Source organism: Lampetra fluviatilis, unplaced genomic scaffold (assembly GCF_964198595.1).
Source record: "Lampetra fluviatilis unplaced genomic scaffold, kcLamFluv1.1 SCAFFOLD_331, whole genome shotgun sequence".
Classification (NCBI taxonomy): Eukaryota; Metazoa; Chordata; class Hyperoartia; order Petromyzontiformes; family Petromyzontidae; genus Lampetra; species Lampetra fluviatilis.
Genome location: NW_027620805.1, coordinates 76661 through 102000, shown reverse-complemented (window position 1 = coordinate 102000; position 25340 = coordinate 76661). Strand labels below are relative to the sequence as shown.

General features: G+C 58.3%; 1 protein-coding gene across 1 annotated transcript; it reads right to left on the bottom strand.

Annotated features, from left to right (window-relative positions):
• Positions 1-340: 340 nt before the first annotated feature.
• On the bottom strand, positions 341-25340 carry LOC144954402 (sodium/hydrogen exchanger 2-like; the record flags this gene model as incomplete). The annotated part of the gene is made up of 8 exons (XM_078884905.1): positions 24759-25340; positions 23349-23638; positions 13406-13579; positions 12170-12420; positions 7237-7454; positions 5710-5912; positions 922-1011; positions 341-559 (listed from the first exon to the last, which is right to left on the bottom strand). Coding segments are annotated over exons 1-8 (1815 nt in total), but the record flags the coding sequence as incomplete, so codon positions are not given.

The window sequence follows — 25340 nt, the reverse complement described above, 5'->3', positions numbered from 1 at the left end:
GTGAGTAGGTGAGTAGGTGAGTGGAGTGAGTGAGTAGGTGAGTAGGTGAGTGAGTAGGTGAGTGGGTGAGTGAGTAGGTGAGTAGGTGAGTGAGTAGGTGAGTGGGTGAGTGAGTAGGTGAGTGAGTAGGTGATGGTGAGTGAGTAGGTGAGTGAGTAGGTGAGTGAGTAGGTGAGTGAGTAGGTGAGTGAGTAGGTGAGTGAGTAGGTGAGTGAGTAGGTGAGTGAGTAGGTGAGTAGGTGAGTAGGTGAGTGAGTAGGTGAGTAGGTGAGTGGGTGAGTGAGTAGGTGAGTAGGTGAGTGAGTAGGTGAGTGGGTGAGTGAGTAGGTGAGTAGGTGAGTGAGTAGGTGAGTGGGTGAGTGAGTAGGTGAGTGAGTAGGTGAGTAGGTGAGTGAGTAGGTGAGTGAGTAGGTGAGTGAGTAGGTGAGTGAGTAGGTGAGTGGGTGAGTAGGTGAGTAGGTGACGTGAGTAGGTGAGTGGGTGAGTACTTGTCTCTCCAATGGTGATGGCCGTAGTGCCCACAGATGTCCTCAACTCCAGCCAGGATGTGATCCATAAACTGTCGAGGACAACATCATCATCATATACATCATCAACAACATCATCATCATAAACAACAACATCATCATCATATACAACATCATCATCATAAACAACATCATCATCATCATAGACAATATCATCAACATCATAATGTACAACATCACCATCATCACACCACTGCTGGTGGTGATGGTAGCGGTGCTGACGATGATGGATGGTGGATGTGGTGGATGTGGTGGATGTGGTGGTGGTGGATGTGGTGGTGGTGGTGGTGGATGTGGTGGTGGTGGATGTGGTGGTGGATGTGGTGGTGGTGGTGGATGTGGTGGTGGTGGTGGATGTGGTGGTGGTGGGGGATGTGGTGGACAATGTCGTCACCCGGATGTTGGTCTCCTCCGTGATGCTCGGGTCGTGCTCCTTCTTCTTCTTGATCTCCAGCAGCTCCACCAGCGGGCGGATAGTCATCCCCTGTAGTCACCCACACAGTCACCCACAGTGACACAGTCACAGTCACCCACACACAGTCACCCACACACACACACAGTCACCCACACACACAGTCACCCACACACACACAGTCACCCACAGTCACCCACACACACACAGTCACAGTCACCCACACACAGTCACCCACACACACACAGTCACAGTCACTCACAGTCACCCACACACACACAGTCACAGTCACCCACACACAGTCACCCACACACACACAGTCACACACAGTCACCCACACACACACAGTCACAGTCACCCACACACAGTCACCCACACACACACAGTCACACACAGTCACCCACACACACACAGTCACAGTCACCCACACACAGTCACCCACACACACACACAGTCACACACAGTCACCCACACACACACAGTCACCCACAGTCACCCACACACACACAGTCACAGTCACCCACACAGTCACCCACAGTCACCCACACACACACAGTCACAGTCACCCACACACAGTCACCCACACACACACAGTCACCCACAGTCACCCACACACACACAGTCACAGTCACCCACACACAGTCACAGTCACCCACAGTCACCCACACACACACACAGTCACCCACACACACACAGTGACACACACACACAGTGACACACAGTCACCCACAGTCACCCACACACACAGTCACACACAGTCACACACAGTCACCCACAGTCACCCACACAGTCACCCACACAGTCATCCCCTGTAGTCACCCACAGTCACCCACAGTCACCCACAGAGTCACCCAGTCACCCAGTCACACACACAGTCACACACACAGTCACACACACAGTCACACACACAGTCACCCACACACACAGTCACCCACACACACAGTCACCCACAGTCACACACAGTCACCCACACAGTCACCCACAGTCACCCACACAGTCACCCACACAGTCACCCACACACAGTCACACACAGTCACCCACAGTCACACACAGTCACACACAGTCACACACAGTCACACACACACAGTCACACACAGTCACACACAGTCACCCACACAGTCACACACACACAGTCACACACACACACACAGTCACACACACACACAGTCACACAGTCACACACACACAGTCACACAGTCACACACACACAGTCACACACACACACCACACAGTCACATACAGTCACCCAGTCACACACACAGTCACACACAGTCACACACAGTCACCCACAGTCACACACAGTCACCCAGTCACACAACAACCGCCATTCGCCACTAAGTGGCGGTGACGTCACCACGACGCTTGTGCCAGGCCATGTGCACCCTGAGGCCACGTGAAGTGTCGAACGCCCGCTGGCAGGAGGTCACGGGGCAGACCCAGGTGCCACGGGTCGACTGACCGAGATGACCGAGATGACTGGCTGATCCACCACCTGTGCCCCCTACTGTGCCAACTTGCTGTGCTTTAGCCACCCGGCGCTCCGCTCGTTGTTGTGAGCGTCGCTCCTCCGCCCTCCGTTGTTGTTGGAGGGCGACTGCCTCCAACTGCCCAGTAGCGTCCTTCACGAGCCTCCTCCACTGAGGCCGATCTTGACACCGCTGGTACCAGTCATCGGCAAGTCCACTCAGCTCCACGTCCTCCTGTACCACATCACTCCATCTCTTCTCTAGCCCGTGCCGCGCCCGTTTAACCCCCTCGATCCGGCCGAACAAAAGCTGTTTAGGCAGTCACACACACACACAGTCACACACAGTCACCCACAGTCACCCACAGTCACACACAGTCACACACACACAGTCATCCACACACAGTCACACACAGTCACACACGCACAGTCATCCACACACAGTCACACACAGTCACCCACAGTCACACACAGTCACACACAGTCACCCAGTCACACACACACACACAGTCACACACAGTCACCCACAGTCACCCACAGTCACACACACACAGTCATCCACACACAGTCACACACAGTCACACACGCACAGTCATCCACACACAGTCACACACAGTCACACACAGTCACCCACACAGTCACCCACACAGTCACCCACACACAGTCACCCACACACAGTCACACACAGTCACACACAGTCACCCACACAGTCACACACACACAGTCACACACACACACACACAGTCACAGTCACCCACACACAGTCACACACACACACACACAGTCACAGTCACCCACACACAGTCACCCACACACACACACAGTCACACACAGTCACCCACACACACACAGTCACAGTCACCCACACACAGTCACCCACACACACACACAGTCACACACAGTCACCCACACACACACAGTCACCCACAGTCACCCACACACACACAGTCACAGTCACCCACACAGTCACCCACAGTCACCCACACACACACAGTCACAGTCACCCACACACAGTCACCCACACACACACAGTCACCCACACACACACAGTCACAGTCACACACACACAGTCACCCACAGTCACCCACACACACACAGTCACAGTCACCCACACACAGTCACCCACACACACACAGTCACCCACACACACACAGTGACACACACACACAGTGACACACAGTCACACACAGTCACCCACAGTCACCCACACAGTCACCCACACAGTCATCCCCTGTAGTCACCCACAGTCACCCACAGTCACCCACAGTCACCCACAGAGTCACCCAGTCACCCACACAGTCACACACACAGTCACACACACAGTCACACACACAGTCACACACACAGTCACCCACACACACAGTCACCCACACACACAGTCACCCACAGTCACCCACAGTCACCCACAGTCACCCACAGTCACACACAGTCACCCACACAGTCACCCACACAGTCACCCACACACAGTCACACACAGTCACCCACAGTCACACACAGTCACACACAGTCACACACACACAGTCACACACAGTCACACACAGTCACCCACACAGTCACACACACACAGTCACACACACACACAGTCACACACACAGTCACACACACACACACACAGTCACACACACACAGTCACACAGTCACACACACACAGTCACACACACACACACAGTCACACACACACCACACAGTCACACACAGTCACCCAGTCACACACACAGTCACACACAGTCACACACAGTCACACACAGTCACCCACAGTCACACACAGTCACCCAGTCACACACACACACACAGTCACACACAGTCACCCAGTCACCCACAGTCACACACAGTCACACACACACAGTCATCCACACACAGTCACACACAGTCACACACGCACAGTCATACACACACAGTCACACACAGTCACCCACACAGTCACCCACACACAGTCACACACAGTCACACACAGTCACCCAGTCACACACACACACACAGTCACACACAGTCACCCAGTCACCCACAGTCACACACAGTCACACACACACAGTCATCCACACACAGTCACACACAGTCACACACGCACAGTCATACACACACAGTCACACACAGTCACCCACACAGTCACCCACACAGTCACCCACACACAGTCACACACAGTCACACACAGTCACCCACACAGTCACACACACACACAGTCACACACACACACACACACAGTCACACACACACACACAGTCACACACACACAGTCACACACACCACACAGTCACACACAGTCACCCAGTCACACACACAGTCACACAGTCACCCACAGTCACCCACAGTCACACACAGTCACCCAGTCACACACACACACACACAGTCACACACAGTCACCCACAGTCACCCACAGTCACACACAGTCACACACACAGTCATCCACACACAGTCACACACAGTCACACACGCACAGTCATCCACACACAGTCACACACAGTCACCCACAGTCACACACACACAGTCACACACACACACCACACACACACAGTCACACACCACACACACAGACATTCACACACACAGTCACACACACCCACCCACCCACACACCCACACACTCCCTCACCTCACCACCACGTCCCTCACCACCCTCACCCCCCCCACCCCCCCCCCCCCACGTCGCTCACCACCACTCCCTCACCTCCCCACCTCACCTCACCACCACGTCCCTCACCCCCCCCCCACGTCGCTCACCACCACTTCCTCACCTCCCCACCTCACCTCACCACCACGTCCCTCACCCCCCCACCTCACCTCACCACCCTCACCCCCCCCCCCCACGTCGCTCACCACCACTTCCTCACCTCCCCACCTCACCTCACCACCACGTCCCTCACCACCCTCACCCCCCCCCCCCCACGTCGCTCACCACCACTCCCTCACCTCACCACCACGTCCCTCACCCCCCCACCTCACCTCACCACCACGTCCCTCACCACCCTCACCCCCCCCCACGTCGCTCACCACCACTCCCTCACCTCACCACCACGTCCCTCACCCCCCACCTCACCTCACCACCACGTCCCTCACCACCCTCACCCCCCCCCCACGTCGCTCACCACCACTCCCTCACCTCACCACCACGTCACTCACCACCACGTCACTCACCACCACGTCACTCACCACCACGTCACTCACCACCACGTCCCTCACCACCACGTCCCTCACCACCCTTCATCCCTCACCACCACGTCACTCACCCCCCACCCCTCACCACTCCCTCACCCCCCACCCCTCACCACTCCCTCACCCCCCACCTCACCCCCCCCCAGCCCTCCCCACCTGCACGAAGACGGTGAACAGGATGACGACGATGGTTGCCGTGATGAAGAGCTTCTTGCGCGGGAAGCTGGCGCTGTCCAGCAGGAAGACGAGCGAGAAGCAGATGGCGCCACGGAGACCCCCGTAGGCGATGATGAACTGGTCCTTCTTGGTCAGAGTCACCATGCGGAACTTGTTGATGACGAACGTCAGCAGGAACACGCCTGTGTGGTGTGTACGGTGTGTTTGTGGTGTGTGTGGTGTGGTGTGTGTGTGGTGTGTGTGTGTGTGTGGTGTGTGTACGGTGTGTGTGGTGTGTGTGGTGTGTGTGGTGTGGTGTGTGTGTGGTGTGTGTGGTGTGTGGTGTGTGTGGTGTGTGGTGTGTGTGTGGTGTGTGTGTGGTGTGTGTGGTGTGGTGTGTGGTGTGTGTGTGGTGTGGTGTGTGGTGTGCGTGGTGTGTGTACGGTGTGTTTGTGGTGTGTGTGGTGTGGTGTGTGTGTGGTGTGTGTGTGGTGTGTGTGTGGTGTGTGTGTGGTGGTGTGTGTGGTGTGTGTGTGGTGTGTGTGGTGTGTGGTGTGTGTGTGGTGTGTGTGGTGTGTGTGGTGTGTGTGTGGTGGTGTGCGTGGTGTGTGTGTGTGTGGTGTGCGTGGTGTGTGTGTGGTGTGTGTGGTGGTGTGTGTGGTGTGTGTGTGTGTGTGTGTGTGTGGTGTGTGTGGTATGTGTGTGGTGTGTGTGTGGTGTGTGTGGTGTGTGTGTGTGGTGTGTGTGGTGTGTGTGGTATGTGTGTGGTGTGTGTGGTGTGTGTGTGGTATGTGTGTGTGTGGTGTGTGTGGTGTGTGTGGTGTGTGTGTGGTGTGTGTGGTGTGTGTGTGTGGTGTGTGTGGTGTGTGTGGTGTGTGTGGTATGTGTGTGGTATGTGTGTGGTGTGTGTGTGTGGTGTGTGCACAGCCACCACGGTGAGAGAGAATGAGAGAGACATCCACCGTGTCCCTCACTCACCACCGCTTTAGCCGCCCGGCGCTCCGCTCGTTGTTGTGAGCGTCGCTCCTCCGCCCTCCGTTGTTGCTGGAGGGCGACTGCCTCCAACTGCCCAGTAGCCTCACGGTGCACCTAGCCTGGCACTGCCCAGTAGCAGCAGCGTCCTTCACGAGCCTCCTCCTCCACAGAGGGCGATCTTGACACCGCTGGTAGCAGTCATCGGCAAGTCCACTCAGCTCCACGTCCTCCCCCCACTATCCCCACCCACTACCACCTCACCAACCCACCCACCATCACCCCACCCACCCACCCCACCCATCACCCCACCCCCACCACCCCCCCACCCACCCCCACCCACCCCACCCCACCCACCCCCACCCACCATTACTCCTACCCACCCACCCCCCCACCCACCCCACCCACCCCCACCCACTTTACCCACCCCCCCACCCACCCCCAATCACCCCACCCACCCCACCCACCCACCAACCCCCACCCACCATTACCCCTACCCACCCACCCACCCCACCCACCCACCACCCCCCCACACCACCCCACCCACCCACCCACCTGTGGCTCTCCAGGCGAGACAGAAGAGGAGGGTTGCGCACACGAAGGCCCAGTTCCACTCGTGCTGGTCGTCCACGGTGGACACGCCCAGGAAGATGAAGATGAGCGTCTCGCTGACGCTGCTCAGCATCTTCATGAAGTACTTGATGGTCACCGCCGACTTCTCCGACACGTTCGCCTCCACGTAGCGCTTCATGCACATGGCGCACGCTATCAGCCTGCGGGGCACACGCACAGAGAGAGACAGGTGTGTGTGTGTGTGTGCGCAGAGAGAGACAGGTGTGTGTGTGCGCAGAGAGAGAGATGTGTGTGTGTGTGTGCGCAGAGAGAGAGATGTGTGTGTGTGTGCGCAGAGAGAGATGTGTGTGTGTGTGTGCGCAGAGAGAGATGTGTGTGTGTGTGCGCAGAGAGAGAGATGTGTGTGTGTGTGTGTGTGCGCACAGAGAGAGATGTGTGTGTGTGTGTGCAGAGAGAGAGAGGTGTGTGTGTGTGTGTGCGCAGAGAGAGAGAGGTGTGTGTGTGTGCGCAGAGAGAGACAGGTGTGTGTGTGTGCGCAGAGAGAGAGAGGTGTGTGTGTGTGCGCAGAGAGAGAGAGGTGTGTGTGTGTGCGCAGAGAGAGATGTGTGTGTGTGTGTGCGCAGAGAGAGAGAGGTGTGTGTGTGTGCGCAGAGAGAGATGTGTGTGTGTGTGTGCGCAGAGAGAGATGTGTGTGTGTGTGCGCAGAGAGAGATGTGTGTGTGTGTGTGCACAGAGAGAGATGTGTGTGTGTGTGCGCAGAGAGAGAGAGGTGTGTGTGTGTGTGTGTGCGCAGAGAGAGAGATGTGTGTGTGTGTGTGCACAGAGAGAGATGTGTGTGTGTGTGCGCAGAGAGAGAGAGGTGTGTGTGTGTGTGTGTGCGCAGAGAGAGAGAGGTGTGTGTGTGTGTGCGCAGAGAGAGAGAGGTGTGTGTGTGTGTGTGTGCAGAGAGAGGTGTGTGTGTGTGTGTGTGTGTGCGCAGAGAGAGAGATGTGTGTGTGTGTGTGTGTGTGTGCGCAGAGAGAGAGAGGTGTGTGTGTGTGCGCAGAGAGAGATGTGTGTGTGTGTGTGCACAGAGAGAGATGTGTGTGTGTGTGTGTGTGTGCGCAGAGAGAGAGATGTGTGTGTGTGTGTGTGTGCGCAGAGAGAGAGATGTGTGTGTGTGTGTGTGTGTGCGCAGAGAGAGATGTGTGTGTGTGTGTGTGTGTGCGCAGAGAGAGAGATGTGTGTGTGTGTGTGTGCGCAGAGAGAGAGATGTGTGTGTGTGTGTGTGTGCGCAGAGAGAGAGATGTGTGTGTGTGTGTGTGCACAGAGAGAGATGTGTGTGTGTGTGTGTGTGTGTGCGCAGAGAGAGAGAGTGTGTGTGTGGTGTGTGTGTGTGCGCAGAGAGAGAGATGTGTGTGTGTGTGTGTGTGTGCGCAGAGAGAGATGTGTGTGTGTGTGCGCAGAGAGAGATGTGTGTGTGTGTGTGTGCGCAGAGAGAGAGTGTGTGTGTGTGTGCGCAGAGAGAGATGTGTGTGTGTGTGTGTGTGTGCAGAGAGAGAGAGGTGTGTGTGTGTGCGCAGAGAGAGATGTGTGTGTGTGTGCGCAGAGAGAGAGAGGTGTGTGTGTGTGCGCAGAGAGAGATGTGTGTGTGTGTGTGCAGAGAGAGAGATGTGTGTGTGTGTGCGCAGAGAGAGATGTGTGTGTGTGTGCGTGTGCGCAGAGAGAGATGTGTGTGTGTGTGTGCAGAGAGATGTGTGTGTGTGTGTGCAGAGAGAGATGTGTGTGTGTGTGTGCAGAGAGAGGTGTGTGTGTGTGCGCAGAGAGAGATGTGTGTGTGTGTGCGCAGAGAGAGAGAGGTGTGTGTGTGTGCGTGTGCGCAGAGAGAGATGTGTGTGTGTGTGCGCAGAGAGAGAGATGTGTGTGTGTGTGTGCGCAGAGAGAGAGAGGTGTGTGTGTGTGTGTGTGCGCAGAGAGAGAGAGGTGTGTGTGTGTGCGCAGAGAGAGAGATGTGTGTGTGTGTGCGCAGAGAGAGAGATGTGTGTGTGTGTGCGCAGAGAGAGAGAGGTGTGTGTGTGTGCGTGTGCGCAGAGAGAGATGTGTGTGTGTGTGTGCAGAGAGAGAGAGGTGTGTGTGTGTGTGCGCAGAGAGAGAGAGGTGTGTGTGTGTGCGCAGAGAGAGATGTGTGTGTGTGTGTGTGCAGAGAGAGAGAGGTGTGTGTGTGTGTGCGCAGAGAGAGAGAGGTGTGTGTGTGTGTGCGCAGAGAGAGAGATGTGTGTGTGTGTGTGCGCAGAGAGAGAGAGGTGTGTGTGTGTGTGCGCAGAGAGAGAGATGTGTGTGTGTGTGTGCGCAGAGAGAGGTGTGTGTGTGTGTGTGTGCGCAGAGAGAGAGAGGTGTGTGTGTGTGTGCGCAGAGAGAGAGATGTGTGTGTGTGTGTGTGCAGAGAGAGAGAGGTGTGTGTGTGTGCGCAGAGAGAGGTGTGTGTGTGTGTGTGTGCGCAGAGAGAGAGAGGTGTGTGTGTGCGCAGAGAGAGGTGTGTGTGTGTGTGTGCGCAGAGAGAGAGATGTGTGTGTGTGTGTGCGCAGAGAGAGAGATGTGTGTGTGTGTGTGCGCAGAGAGAGAGAGGTGTGTGTGTGTGTGCGCAGAGAGAGAGATGTGTGTGTGTGTGTGCGCAGAGAGAGAGAGGTGTGTGTGTGTGTGCGCAGAGAGAGAGAGGTGTGTGTGTGTGTGCGCAGAGAGAGAGATGTGTGTGTGTGTGTGCGCAGAGAGAGAGAGGTGTGTGTGTGTGTGCGCAGAGAGAGAGATGTGTGTGTGTGTGTGCGCAGAGAGAGGTGTGTGTGTGTGTGTGTGCGCAGAGAGAGAGAGGTGTGTGTGTGTGTGCGCAGAGAGAGAGATGTGTGTGTGTGTGTGTGCAGAGAGAGAGAGGTGTGTGTGTGTGCGCAGAGAGAGGTGTGTGTGTGTGTGTGTGCGCAGAGAGAGAGAGGTGTGTGTGTGCGCAGAGAGAGATGTGTGTGTGTGTGTGCGCAGAGAGAGGTGTGTGTGTGTGTGTGTGCGCAGAGAGAGAGAGGTGTGTGTGTGCGCAGAGAGAGGTGTGTGTGTGTGTGTGTGCGCAGAGAGAGAGAGGTGTGTGTGTGTGTGTGCGCAGAGAGAGAGATGTGTGTGTGTGTGTGCGCAGAGAGAGAGAGGTGTGTGTGTGTGTGTGCAGAGAGAGATGTGTGTGTGTGTGCGCAGAGAGAGAGAGGTGTGTGTGTGCACAGAGAGATGTGTGTGTGTGTGTGTGTGTGCGCAGAGAGAGATGTGTGTGTGTGTGCGCAGAGAGAGAGAGGTGTGTGTGTGTGTGCAGAGAGAGACAGGTGTGTGTGTGTGTGCGCAGAGAGAGAGAGGTGTGTGTGTGTGCGCAGAGAGAGAGATGTGTGTGTGTGTGCGCAGAGAGAGAGAGGTGTGTGTGTGTGCGCAGAGAGAGAGATGTGTGTGTGTGTGTGCGCAGAGAGAGAGATGTGTGTGTGTGTGTGCGCAGAGAGAGAGATGTGTGTGTGTGTGTGCGCAGAGAGAGAGAGGTGTGTGTGTGTGTGCAGAGAGAGACAGGTGTGTGTGTGTGTGCGCAGAGAGAGAGAGGTGTGTGTGTGTGCGCAGAGAGAGAGAGGTGTGTGTGTGCGCGCAGAGAGAGAGAGGTGTGTGTGTGTGCGCAGAGAGACAGGTGTGTGTGTGTGTGCACAGAGAGAGAGATGTGTGTCTGTGTGCGCAGAGAGAGATGTGTGTGTGTGTGCACAGAGAGAGATGTGTGTGTGTGTGTGCAGAGAGAGAGATGTGTGTGTGTGTGTGCGCAGAGAGAGATGTGTGTGTGTGTGTGCGCAGAGAGAGAGAGGTGTGTGTGTGTGCGCAGAGAGAGATGTGTGTGTGTGTGCGCAGAGAGAGATGTGTGTGTGTGTGTGCGCAGAGAGAGAGAGGTGTGTGTGTGTGCGCAGAGAGAGAGAGGTGTGTGTGTGTGCGCAGAGAGAGGTGTGTGTGTGTGTGTGCGCAGAGAGAGAGATGTGTGTGTGTGTGCGCAGAGAGAGAGATGTGTGTGTGTGTGCGCAGAGAGAGAGATGTGTGTGTGTGCGCGCAGAGAGAGATGTGTGTGTGTGTGTGCGCAGAGAGAGATGTGTGTGTGTGTGCGCGCAGAGAGAGATGTGTGTGTGTGTGTGTGTGCGCAGAGAGAGGTGTGTGTGTGTGTGTGTGCGCGCAGAGAGAGATGTGTGTGTGTGTGTGCGCAGAGAGAGGTGTGTGTGTGTGTGTGTGCGCAGAGAGAGACAGGTGTGTGTGTGTGTGCGCAGAGAGAGGTGTGTGTGTGTGTGTGTGCGCAGAGAGAGACAGGTGTGTGTGTGTGTGCGCGCAGAGAGAGAGATGTGTGGGTGTGTGTGTGTGCAGAGAGAGAGATGTGTGTGTGTGTGCGCAGAGAGAGAGATGTGTGGGTGTGTGTGTGTGCAGAGAGAGGTGTGTGTGTGTGTGTGTGCGCAGAGAGAAAGAGGTGTGTGTGTGCATGGTGTGTGTCACTCACACCTCCTCTACCCCTACCACTCACACCACCCCTACCACTCACACCACCCCTACCACTCACACCACCCCTACCACCCCACCACCCACCACCCACCACCCTACCACCCACCACCCTCTATCACCCACCACCCTCCCACCACCACCCACCCCCACCACCCCACCACCCCACCACCCCACCACCCCACCACCCCACAACCACCCACCACCCCACCACCCACCACCCCACCACCCCACAACCACCACCCTACCCCCACCACCCTACCACCCACCACCCTCCCCCCACCACCCTCCCCCCCCCCACCCACCACCCCCACCACCCCCACCACCCACCACCCCACCACCACCCTCCCCCCACCACCCCCACCACCCCCACCACCCCACCCACCCCCACGGCACTCACGCCATGATGCCCGACAGGTGGAACATCTCGGCGGTGATGTAGGAGGCGTAGCTGTAGAGGAAGACGAAGAGGGGCTCGATGACGCGGATGTGCGCGGTGAAGCGCGTGGTGAGGGCTGCGAGCAGGCCGTACACCACGCCCACGGCAATGCCGCCCAGCCCCACCACGAAGAACTTGGCCACGCCCAGTGGGAAGTCGCTCGCAGAGATGACGGGCATCGCACACAGCGCGGCGTACAGCTGGTACAGCACCTGGGGGCGGTGGCGGCGGTGGTGGTGGGGGTGGGGGTGGGAGAGTGGGGAGAGTGGGGGGAGAGTGGTGGTGGTGGTGGGGAGGGGGGAGAGTGGGGAGAGAGTGGTGGTGGTGGGGGTGGTGGGAAAAGTGGGGGGAGTGGGGAGAGTGGGGGGAGAGTGGTGGTGGTGGTGGTGGGGAGGGGAGAGAGTGGGGGGAGTGGGGGGAGAGTGGGGAGAGTGGGGGGAGAGGGGAGAGAGTGGGGGGTGAGTGAGTGGTGAGTGGTGAGTGAGTGGTGAGTGAGTGGTGAGTGAGTGGTGAGCGAGTGAGTGGTGAGTGAGTGAGTGGTGAGTGAGTGAGTGAGTGGTGAGTGAGTGAGTGGTGAGTGAGTGGTGAGCGAGCCCTCACCACGGTGACTGCGTCGTTGAGGAGTGAAGGATGTAGAGCTGGTGAGTGAGTGGTGAGTGAGTGGTGAGTGAGTGGTGAGCGAGTGAGTGGTGAGTGAGTGGTGAGTGAGTGAGTGAGTGGTGAGTGAGTGAGTGAGTGGTGAGTGAGTGGTGAGCGAGCCCTCACCACGGTGACTGCGTCGTTGAGGAGTGAAGGATGTAGAGCTGGTGAGTGAGTGGTGAGTGAGTGGTGAGTGAGTGGTGAGCGAGTGAGTGGTGAGTGAGTGAGTGAGTGGTGAGTGAGTGAGTGAGTGGTGAGTGGTGAGTGAGTGGTGAGTGAGTGGTGAGTGAGTGGTGAGTGAGTGAGTGAGCGGTGAGTGAGTGGTGAGTGAGTGAGTGAGTGGTGAGTGAGTGAGTGAGTGGTGAGTGAGTGGTGAGTGAGTGGTGAGCGAGTGGTGAGTGAGTGGTGAGCGAGTGGTGAGTGAGTGGTGAGTGAGTGGTGAGTGAGTGAGTGAGTGGTGAGTGAGTGGTGAGCGAGTGGTGAGTGAGTGGTGAGTGAGTGGTGAGTGAGTGGTGAGTGAGTGAGTGGTGAGTGAGTGAGTGGTGAGTGAGCCCTCACCACGGTGACTGCGTCGTTGAGGAGTGACTCCCCGAACACGAGGATGTAGAGCTGCTCGTTCACGTGGATCTCTTCGAAGACGGCGAGCACAGCCACGGGGTCCACCGCCGAGATGAGGGCCCCAAACAGCAGGTTCTGCAGCAGCGACACGTCGGACAGGCCAAACGCAGGGACCTGGGGGGGGGGGGGAGACACGCGGGGTGAGACACGGAGACACAGGGAGACACGGGGAGACACGGGGAGACACGGGGACACGGGGAGACACGGGGAGACACGGGGAGACACGGAGAGACACGGGGAGACACGGGGAGACACGGGGAGACACGGGGAGACACGGGGAGACACGGGGACACGGGGAGACACGGGGAGACACGGGGAGACACGGGGACACGGGGAGACACGGGGAGACACGGAGAGACACGGAGACACGGGGAGACACGGGGAGACACGGAGAGACACGGAGACACGGGGAGACACGGGGAGACACGGGGAGACACGGGGACACGGGGAGACACGGGGAGACACGGGGAGACACGGGGACACAGGGAGACACGGGGAGACACGGAGAGACACGGAGACACGGGGAGACACGGGGAGACACGGGGAGACACGGGGAGACAGGGGGAGACACGGGGAGAGACGGGGAGAGACGGGGAGAGACACACGGGGAGACACGGGGAGACACACGGGGAGACACACGGGGAGACACACAGGGAGACACACAGGGAGACACACAGGGAGACACACGGGGAGACACGGGGAGACACACGGGGAGACACACGGGGAGACACACGGGGAGACACACGGGGAGACACACGGGGAGACACACGGGGGGAGACACACGGGGAGACACACGGAGAGACACACACGGAGACACACGGGGGAGACACGGGGGAGACACGGGGGGAGACACGGGGAGAGACACGAGGAGAGACACGGGGAGAGACACGTTTAGCCCCCTCGATCCGGCCGAACAAAAGCTGTTTAGGCATGCGGTGGCTGGGCATGCGGGCTACATGACCCAGCCAACGCAGCCTTGCCTGCCGGAGGAGCTCACCGATAGGACTTTGCCCAGATCTTTCAAGGATTTGTGAGCTCCTCACACAATCCAGACTGCAGTTTAAACCCAGAATGGATCGTAGGCAGGCCAGCCTAAATGTTTCTAACCGGTGAAAATGCTCCATTAGGGGGGTCCATGTTTCGCAAGCGTAGAGAAGGGAGGCAATGGCCGTGGCCGAGAAGACCTGAAGCTTCGTGCGGAGCGACAGACCAGGTAGCTTCCACACAGCGTTACGCAACCGATGAAAAGATATTGCCGCTCGACTGATTCGGAGTGAGACCTCTGCTGTTAAACCGGAGCCGGTCATGAGCACATTGCCCAGGTATGGGAAACTCTCCACTCTCTCCACAACTGCCCTATTACCAATTGGGAGTTGTGGGGGTGGAGTGTCCGATGGTACAAAATACCCAGACAGGTGCTTAGTTTTGGTGGGACTGATGGTAAGGCCCCACCTCTTAGTGGCCAACTCCAGGTTTAGCAGCAGCACCTCCAACTCCTCTGAGTGAGTCGCAATCAGCAGATCATCAGCATACATAACGTGGTTGACCTATAAGGAGCCATCCCTTGACCGCACCCGGGCATCGATCAGCATTCCATTGAATCTTTGTCAGATGGAAATTCCTCAGGTACAGCCATTGAAGGCTTCACGAACTACGTGGTCCTAGTTTTACACAGAGACATACACGTATACACACACACATACACGTATACACACACAGACACATGCACGCACACACACGTACGTACACAGACACACGCACACGCACGCACGTACACAGACACACACAGACGCACACACGCACACACAGACACACACACGTACACAGACACACACAGACACACGCACGCACACACACGTACACAGACACACGCAGACGCACGCACGTACACAGACACACACAGACGTATACACACACAGACACACGCACGCACGTACACAGCCACACACAGACGCACACACACACAGACAAACTCAAGCACAAACACGTACACAGACACACGCACACACGTACACAGACACACACAGACGCACACAGACGCACAGACACACGTACACACACGCACGCACACACACACACGTACACAGACACACGCACACACGTACACAGACACACACAGACGCACACACGCACACACAGACACACACACACACAGACACACGCACGCACACACACGTACACAGACACACGCAGACGCACGCACGTACACAGACACACACAGACGTATACACACACAGACACACGCACGCACGTACACAGCCACACACAGACGCACACACACACACAGACAAACTCAAGCACAAACACGTACACAGACACACGCACACACGTACACAGACACACACAGACGCACACAGACGCACAGACACACGTACACACACGCACGCACACACACACACGTACACAGACACACGCACACACGTACACAGACACACACAGACGCACACACACACACACACACGCACGCACACACACACACGTACACAGACACACGCACACACGTACACAGACACACACAGACGCACACAGACGCACAGACACACGTACACACACGCACGCACACACACACACGTACACAGACACACGCACACACGTACACAGACACACACAGACGCACACACACACACACGCACGCACACACACACACGTACACAGACACACGCACACACGTACACAGACACACACAGACGCACACACACACACAGACAAACTCAAGCACAAACACGTACACAGACACACGCACACACGTACACAGACACACACAGACGCACACAGACGCACAGACACACGTACACACACGCACGCACACACACACACGTACACAGACGCACACACGTACACAGACACACACAGACGCACACACACACGCACGCACACACACACACGTACACAGACACACGCACACACGTACACAGACACACACAGACGCACACAGACGCACAGACACACGTACACACACGCACGCACACACACACACGTACACAGACACACGCACACACGTACACAGACACACACAGACGCACACACACGCACGCACACACACACACGTACACAGACACACGCACACACGTACACAGACACACACAGACGCACACACACACACACGCACACACACGTACACAGACACACGCACACACGTACACAGACGCACACAGACACACGCACGCACACACGCACACACACGTGTGAACGCACCCATAAACCAGCGCTGTGCGGCGGTGTTAATGAGCGACTGTGAACCCCGCCTCTGTGCTTGAGAGTTGGGTGCGGAAGCTTAACAACGCCCACTGCAACAGCATCCACACTACAACAGCAGGACAAAGATCCCCCGTATAGCCTGCAACGGACTGTTGGGGCAAGTGCTGTTAGCGAGTAGCAGCACCTTTGTGGCACACGAGGGGGTGGGTGGCCAGCACCACGCCCGGCCGCCTTTGTCTCCCCAGTGGTGACGTTGACACACCGAACTGAGGAACTCATTTGAGGCTGAGTCGACCTAGAGACCGCTACAGATAATCGCTATCACTGGTGGTGGCCGTGAGCGGGAATCGAACTCGGGCTGCCGGGTTCATAGCGCAGCGCGCTAACCGCTACACAGACACGCACACAGACACACACACACACACACAGACACACACACAGACACACACACAGACACACACACAGACACACACAGAGACACACACACAGACACACACAGAGACACACACAGAGACACACACACAGACACACACAGAGACACACACAGAGACACACACAGACACACACACAGACACACACACACACAGACACACACACACACAGACACACACAGACACACACACAGACACACACACAGACACACACACACAGACACACAAGATCCCCCGTGTACCCTTTCACAGTGTGTTGTTGGAGTAGTAGCAGCACCCATCAAGGGGGTGGGTGGCCAGCACCACGCCCGCCACCTTTGTCTCGCTCGTGCAGGAGGTCACGTGACAGACCCAGCAGGTGCCATGGGTTGACTGCTGTGCCAGGCTAGGTGCAGGAGGAGGAGGTCACGGGACAGACCCAGCAGGTGCCATGGGTTGACTGCTGTGCCAGGCTAGGTGCAGGAGGAGGAGGTCACGGGACAGACCCAGCAGGTGCCATGGGTTGACTGCTGTGCCAGGCTAGGTGCAGGAGGAGGAGGTCACGGGACAGACCCTGCAGGTGCCATGGGTTGACTGCTGTGCCAGGCTAGGTGCAGGAGGAGGAGGTCACGGGACAGACCCAGCAGGTGCCATGGGTTGACTGCTGTGCCAGGCTAGGTGCACAAGGAGGTCACGGGACAGACCCAGCAGGTGCCATGGGTTGACTGCTGTGCCAGGCTAGGTGCAGGAGGAGGTCACGGGACAGACCCTGCAGGTGTCATGGGTTGACTGCTGTGCCAGGCTAGGTGCATGAGGAGGTCACGGGACAGACCCTGCAGGTGTCATGGGTTGACTGCTGTGCCAGGCTAGGTGCAGGAGGAGGTCATGGGACAGACCCTGCAGGTGCCATGGGTTGACTGCTGTGCCAGGCTAGGTGCAGGAGGAGGTCACAGGACAGACCCTGCAGGTGTCATGGGTTGACTGCTGTGCCAGGCTAGGTGCATGAGGAGGTCACGGGACAGACCCTGCAGGTGCCATGGGTTGACTGCTGTGCCAGGCTAGGTGCATGAGGAGAAGGTCACGGGACAGACCCAGCAGGTGCCATGGGTTGACTGCTGTGCCAGGCTAGGTGCAGGAGGAGGAGGTCACGGGACAGACCCAGCAGGTGCCATGGGTTGACTGCTGTGCCAGGCTAGGTGCAGGAGGAGGAGGTCACGGGACAGACCCAGCAGGTGCCATGGGTTGACTGCTGTGCCAGGCTAGGTGCAGGAGGAGGAGGTCACGGGACAGACCCAGCAGGTGCCATGGGTTGACTGCTGTGCCAGGCTAGGTGCAGGAGGAGGAGGTCACGGGACAGACCCTGCAGGTGCCATGGGTTGACTGCTGTGCCAGGCTAGGTGCAGGAGGAGGAGGTCACGGGACAGACCCAGCAGGTGCCATGGGTTGACTGCTGTGCCAGGCTAGGTGCACAAGGAGGTCACGGGACAGACCCAGCAGGTGCCATGGGTTGACTGCTGTGCCAGGCTAGGTGCAGGAGGAGGTCACGGGACAGACCCTGCAGGTGTCATGGGTTGACTGCTGTGCCAGGCTAGGTGCATGAGGAGGTCACGGGACAGACCCTGCAGGTGTCATGGGTTGACTGCTGTGCCAGGCTAGGTGCAGGAGGAGGTCATGGGACAGACCCTGCAGGTGCCATGGGTTGACTGCTGTGCCAGGCTAGGTGCAGGAGGAGGTCACAGGACAGACCCTGCAGGTGTCATGGGTTGACTGCTGTGCCAGGCTAGGTGCATGAGGAGGTCACGGGACAGACCCTGCAGGTGCCATGGGTTGACTGCTGTGCCAGGCTAGGTGCATGAGGAGAAGGTCACGGGACAGACCCAGCAGGTGCCATGGGTTGACTGCTGTGCCAGGCTAGGTGCATGAGGAGGAGGTCACGGGACAGACCCTGCAGGTGCCGTGGGTTGACTGCTGTGCCAGGCTAGGTGCAGGAGGAGGAGGTCACGGGACAGACCCTGCAGGTGCCGTGGGTTGACTGCTGTGCCAGGCTAGGTGCACAAGGAGGAGGTCACGGGACAGACCCTGCAGGTGCCATGGGTTGACTGCTGTGCCAGGCTAGGTGCAGGATGTCACGGGACAGACCCAGAAGGTGCCATGGGCTGACTGCTGTGCCAGGCTAGGTGCAGGAGGAGGTCACGGGACAGACCCAGCAGGTGCCATGGGTTGACTGCTGTGCCAGGCTAGGTGCAGGAGGAGGTCACGGGACAGACCCAGCAGGTGCCATGGGTTGACTGCTGTGCCAGGCTAGGTACAGGAGGAGGTCACGGGACAGACCCAGCAGGTGCCATGGGTTGACTGCTGTGCCAGGCTAGGTGCAGGAGGAGGTCACGGGACAGACCCAGCAGGTGCCATGGGTTGACTGCTGTGCCAGGCTAGGTGCAGGAGGAGGTCACGGGACAGACCCAGCAGGTGCCATGGGTTGACTGCTGTGCCAGGCTAGGTGCAGGAAGAGGTCACGGGACAGACCCTGTAGGTGCCATGGGTTGACTGCTGTGCCAGGCTAGGTGCAGGAGGAGGTCACGGGACAGACCCAGCAGGTGTCATGGGTTGACTGAGATGGCTGACAGATGGTTTCCACACACTCACCACGACAAACCACTCTACCCTGACCACAATCACCACTCTACCCACCACTCTACCCACCACACACTCACCACTCTACCCACCACACACACTCACCACACACTCACCACTCTACCCACCACTCACTCACCACTCTACCCTACACACTACCCTGACCACAATCACCACTTTACCCTACCCACCACACAATCACCACCCTACCCACACTCTCCACCCTACCCACCACTCACCACCCTCACCACCCTCACCACCCTCACCACACTCACCACCCTCACCACCCTCACCACCCTACCCACCACACACTCACCACCCTCACCACCCTCACCACACTCACCACCCTCACCACCCTACCCACCACACACTCACCACCCTCACCACCCTACCCACCACACACTCACCACCCTCACCACCCTATCCTCACCACCCACCCTACCCACCACCACCCCACCCTCACCACACTCACCACCTTGACCACCCACTCTACCCACCACACACTCACCACCCTCACCACACACACCACACACTCACCACACTCACCACCCTCACCACCCTCACCACTCTACCCTACCCACCACACACACACTCACCACACAGCACCCTCACCATCACACACTCACCACCCTACCCACCACACCCACCACACACTCACCACCCTCACCACACCACACTCACCACACACACCACACACTCACCACACTCACCACCCTCACCACCCTCACCACTCTACCCTACCCACCACACACACACCACACACTCACCACACACCACCCTCACCACACTCACCACCCTCACCACTCTACCCTACCCACCACACACACACCACACACTCACCACACACCACCCTCACCACACTCACCACCCTCACCACCCACCCTACCCACCACCACCCCACCCTCACCACACTACCCTACCCATCACACACTCACCACCCTACCCACCACACTCACCACCCTACCCACCACACACACATCACACTCACCACCCTCACCACCCTCACCAAACTCACCACCCACCCCACCCTACCCTCCCCACCCTCACCACCCTCACCACACTACTCTACCCACCACACACTCACCACCCTCACCACACTCACCACCCTCACCACCCTATCCTCACCACCCACCCTACCCACCACCACCCCACCCTCACCACACTCACCACCCTCACCACCCACTCTACCCACCACACACTCACCACCCTCACCACACACACCACACACTCACCACACTCACCACCCTCACCACCCTCACCACTCTACCCTACCCACCACACACACACTCACCACACAGCACCCTCACCATCACACACTCACCACCCTACCCACCACACCCACCACACACTCACCACCCTCACCACACCACACTCACCACACACACCACACACTCACCACACTCACCACCCTCACCACCCTCACCACTCTACCCTACCCACCACACACACACCACACACTCACCACACACCACCCTCACCACACTCACCACCCTCACCACTCTACCCTACCCACCACACACACACCACACACTCACCACACACCACCCTCACCACACTCACCACCCTCACCACCCACCCTACCCACCACCACCCCACCCTCACCACACTACCCTACCCATCACACACTCACCACCCTACCCACCACACTCACCACCCTACCCACCACACACACATCACACTCACCACCCTCACCACCCTCACCAAACTCACCACCCACCCCACCCTACCCTCCCCACCCTCACCACCCTCACCACACTACTCTACCCACCACACACTCACCACCCTCACCACACTCACCACCCTCACCACCCTATCCTCACCACCCACCCTACCCACCACCACCCCACCCTCACCACACTCACCACCCTCACCACCCACTCTACCCACCACACACTCACCACCCTCACCACACACACCACACACTCACCACACTCACCACCCTCACCACCCTCACCACTCTACCCTACCCACCACACACACACTCACCACACAGCACCCTCACCATCACACACTCACCACCCTACCCACCACACCCACCACACACTCACCACCCTCACCACACCACACTCACCACACACACCACACACTCACCACACTCACCACCCTCACCACCCTCACCACTCTACCCTACCCACCACACACACACCACACACTCATCACACACCACCCTCACCACACTCACCACCCTCACCACCCACCCTACCCACCACCACCCCACCCTCACCACACTACCCTACCCATCACACACTCACCACCCTACCCACCACACTCACCACCCTACCCACCACACACACATCACACTCACCACCCTCACCACCCTCACCAAACTCACCACCCACCCCACCCTACCCTCCCCACCCTCACCACCCTCACCACACTACTCTACCCACCACACACTCACCACCCTCACCACACTCACCACCCTACCCACCACACCCTCACCACCCTCACCACCCTCACCCTACCCTCACCCTACCCTCCCCACCCTCACCACCCTCACCACCCTCACCACCCTACCCTCACCACCCTCACCACACTCACCACCCTACCCACCACACCCTCACCACCCTCACCACCCTCACCCTACCCTCACCCTACCCTCCCCACCCTCCCCACCCTCACCACCCTCACCACCCTACCCTCACCACCCTCACACCACACTCACCACCCTCACACCACACTCACCACCCTCACCACACTCACCACCCTACCCACCACACACTCACTCATCACTCTACCCTACCCACCACACACTCACCACCCTACCCACCACACACTCACCACCCTCACCACCCTCCCCACCCTCCCCACACTCACCACCCTACCCACCACTCTACCCACCACACACTCACCACTCTACCCACCATTCTACCCACCACACACACTCACCACACACTCACCACTCTACCCAACCCACCACACACTCACCACTCTATCCACCACACACTCACCACTCTACCCTACCCACCACACACTCACCACACATACACACACTCACCACTCTACCCTCACCACCCTACCCACCACACACACACTCACCACTCTACCCTACCCACCACACCCTCACCACCCTCACCACCCTCACCACACTCACCACCCTACCCACCACACACTCACCACCCTCACCATCCTCACCACCCTACCCACACACACTCACCACTCTACCCTCACCACCCTACCCACCACACACACACTCACCACTCTACCCTACCCACCACACCCTCACCACACTCACCACCCTCACCACCCTCACCACACTCACCACCCTCACCCCACCCTCCCCACCCTCACCACTCACACCACTCACACCACACTCACCACCCTCACCACCCTCACCACACTCACCACCCTCACCCTACCCTCACCACCCTCACCACTCACACCACACTCACCAGCCTCACCACTCTCACCACACTCACCATCCTCACCCCACCCTCCCCACCCTCACCACTCACACCACACTCACCACCCTCACCACCCTCACCACACTCACCACCCTCACACCACCCTCACCACCCTCACCACTCACACACACCCTCACAACCCTCACCACCCTCACCCTACCCTCACCACCCTCACCACCCTCACCACCCTCCCCACCCTCACCACCCTCACCACCCTCACCCCACCCTCCCCACCCTCACCTGACAGATGGCGTAGAGCGAGAACCCGATCCCGAATGCGTTCCACAGGGTGCCCACGAGCGCGTACCACAGGATGGTGCCCACGTTCTCGAAGAAGGGCCGGATGGGCATGAAGTAGCCGGCGTCGAGCACGATGGGTGGCAGCAGGTAGAAGAAGAAGACGTCGGTGCTCATGACGGGCGGGGACTGCTCGCGCGCCACCAGGATGATCATGCCCACCAGCAGGCCCACCACGATCAGCAGGCAGCTCTCGGGCACCAGCGACGACACCTTGGGAGCCAGGTGGAAGCCTGGGCACGGGGCGAGAGTGAGCGTGGGTGAGTGGGTGGGTGAGGGGGTGAGTGGGTGGGTGAGGGGGTGGGTGAGTGGGTGGGTGAGTGAGTGACTGAGTGAGTGGCTGAGTGAGTGGCTGAGTGACTGAGTGAGTGAGTGAGTGACTGAGTGAGTGACTGAGTGACTGAGTGAGTGGCTGAGTGGCTAGGTGAGTGACTGAGTGAGTGAGTGAGTGACTGAGTGAGTGAGTGACTGAGTGAGTGGGTGAGTAGGTGACTGAATGAGCGGGTGAGTGAGTGAGTGGCTGAGTGACTGAGTGAGTGACTGAGTGAGTGGCTGAGTGACTGAGTGAGTGGCTGAGTGAGTGACTGAGTGAATGAGTGACTGAGCGAGTGGCTAGGTGAGTGGGTGGGTGACTGGGTGACTGAGTGAGTGACTGAGTGAGTGACTGAGTGAGTGACTGAGTGAGTGACTGAGTGGCTGACTGAGTGAGTGACTGAGTGAGTGACTGAGTGAGTGGCTGAGTGAGTGGCTGAGTGAGTGACTGAGTGAGTGACTGAGTGGCTGACTGAGTGGCTGACTGAGTGGCTGACTGAGTGAGTGACTGAGTGGCTGACTGAGTGAGTGACTGAGTGAGTGACTGAGTGAGTGACTGAGTGGCTGACTGAGTGAGTGACTGAGTGAGTGACTGAATGAGTGACTGAGTGGCTGAGTGAGTGGCTGAGTGAGTGGGTGAGTAAGTGACTGAGTGGCTGAGTGACTGAGTGGCTGAGTGAGTGGCTGAGTGAGTGACTGAGTGAGTGGGTGAGTGACTGAGTGAGTGGCTGAGTGAGTGACTGAATGAGTGGCTGAGTGAGTGAGTGGCTGAGTGAGTAGGTGAGTGAGTGACTGAATGAGTGGCTGAGTGAGTGATTGAATGACTGGGTGACTGAGTGAGTGACTGAGTGACTGAATGACTGACTCAGTAACTGAGTGGCTGAGTGACTGCCTGACTGAGTGACTGAGTGACTGAATGACTGAGTAACTGAGTGACTGACTGCCTGCCTGACTGAGTGACTGAGTGACTGAGTGGCTGAGTGAGTGACTGACTGAGTGAGTGACCTGACCCAGGCCTCAACGCGTCGTGTCCACCCTCACCCATCTTGGCGAGCGAGGCGAGTAAGATCCACAGCGTGATCTCGAACGGGACCTGCACGTGGGCGTAGTCGAGGGTCACCACGTGGATCCCACCGTGACCCGAGTCGCCGTGACCCGCCTCAGCGCCGTGACCCGCCTCAGCGCCGTGACCGGGGCTCGCCTGCGTCGCGTGGCCGCCCTCGGCAGCCGCCGGTTGCGGCGGCGATTCTAGGCGAGGCCGAGGCGTCTGCGCGGACGCCGGGGAGGCGTAGGCCGCGATCACGATCGTGGGCAAGGCGATGATGATGATGGTGGTGGCCATGGACGCGAGGTGGAGGCGGCGGCGGTGGAGGGTGGACGAGGTGGACGACGGTGAGGTGAGAGTCGCCATCTCCTCGCACTCCCCGCGGCCCGAGGAGAGACGGGAGCGATGGCGCCGCGCTCGGAGTTCACGTACTCCCCGTGTGGAGGTGGTGGAGGTAGAGCGGTGGGCGTAGTGGTGAGCGCACTGCGCGTGTCTGTGAATGTGTGTGTGTGAATGTGTGTGTGTGAATGTGCGTCTGTGTGTGTGTGTCTGTGTGTGTGTCTGTGTGTGTGTGGGAA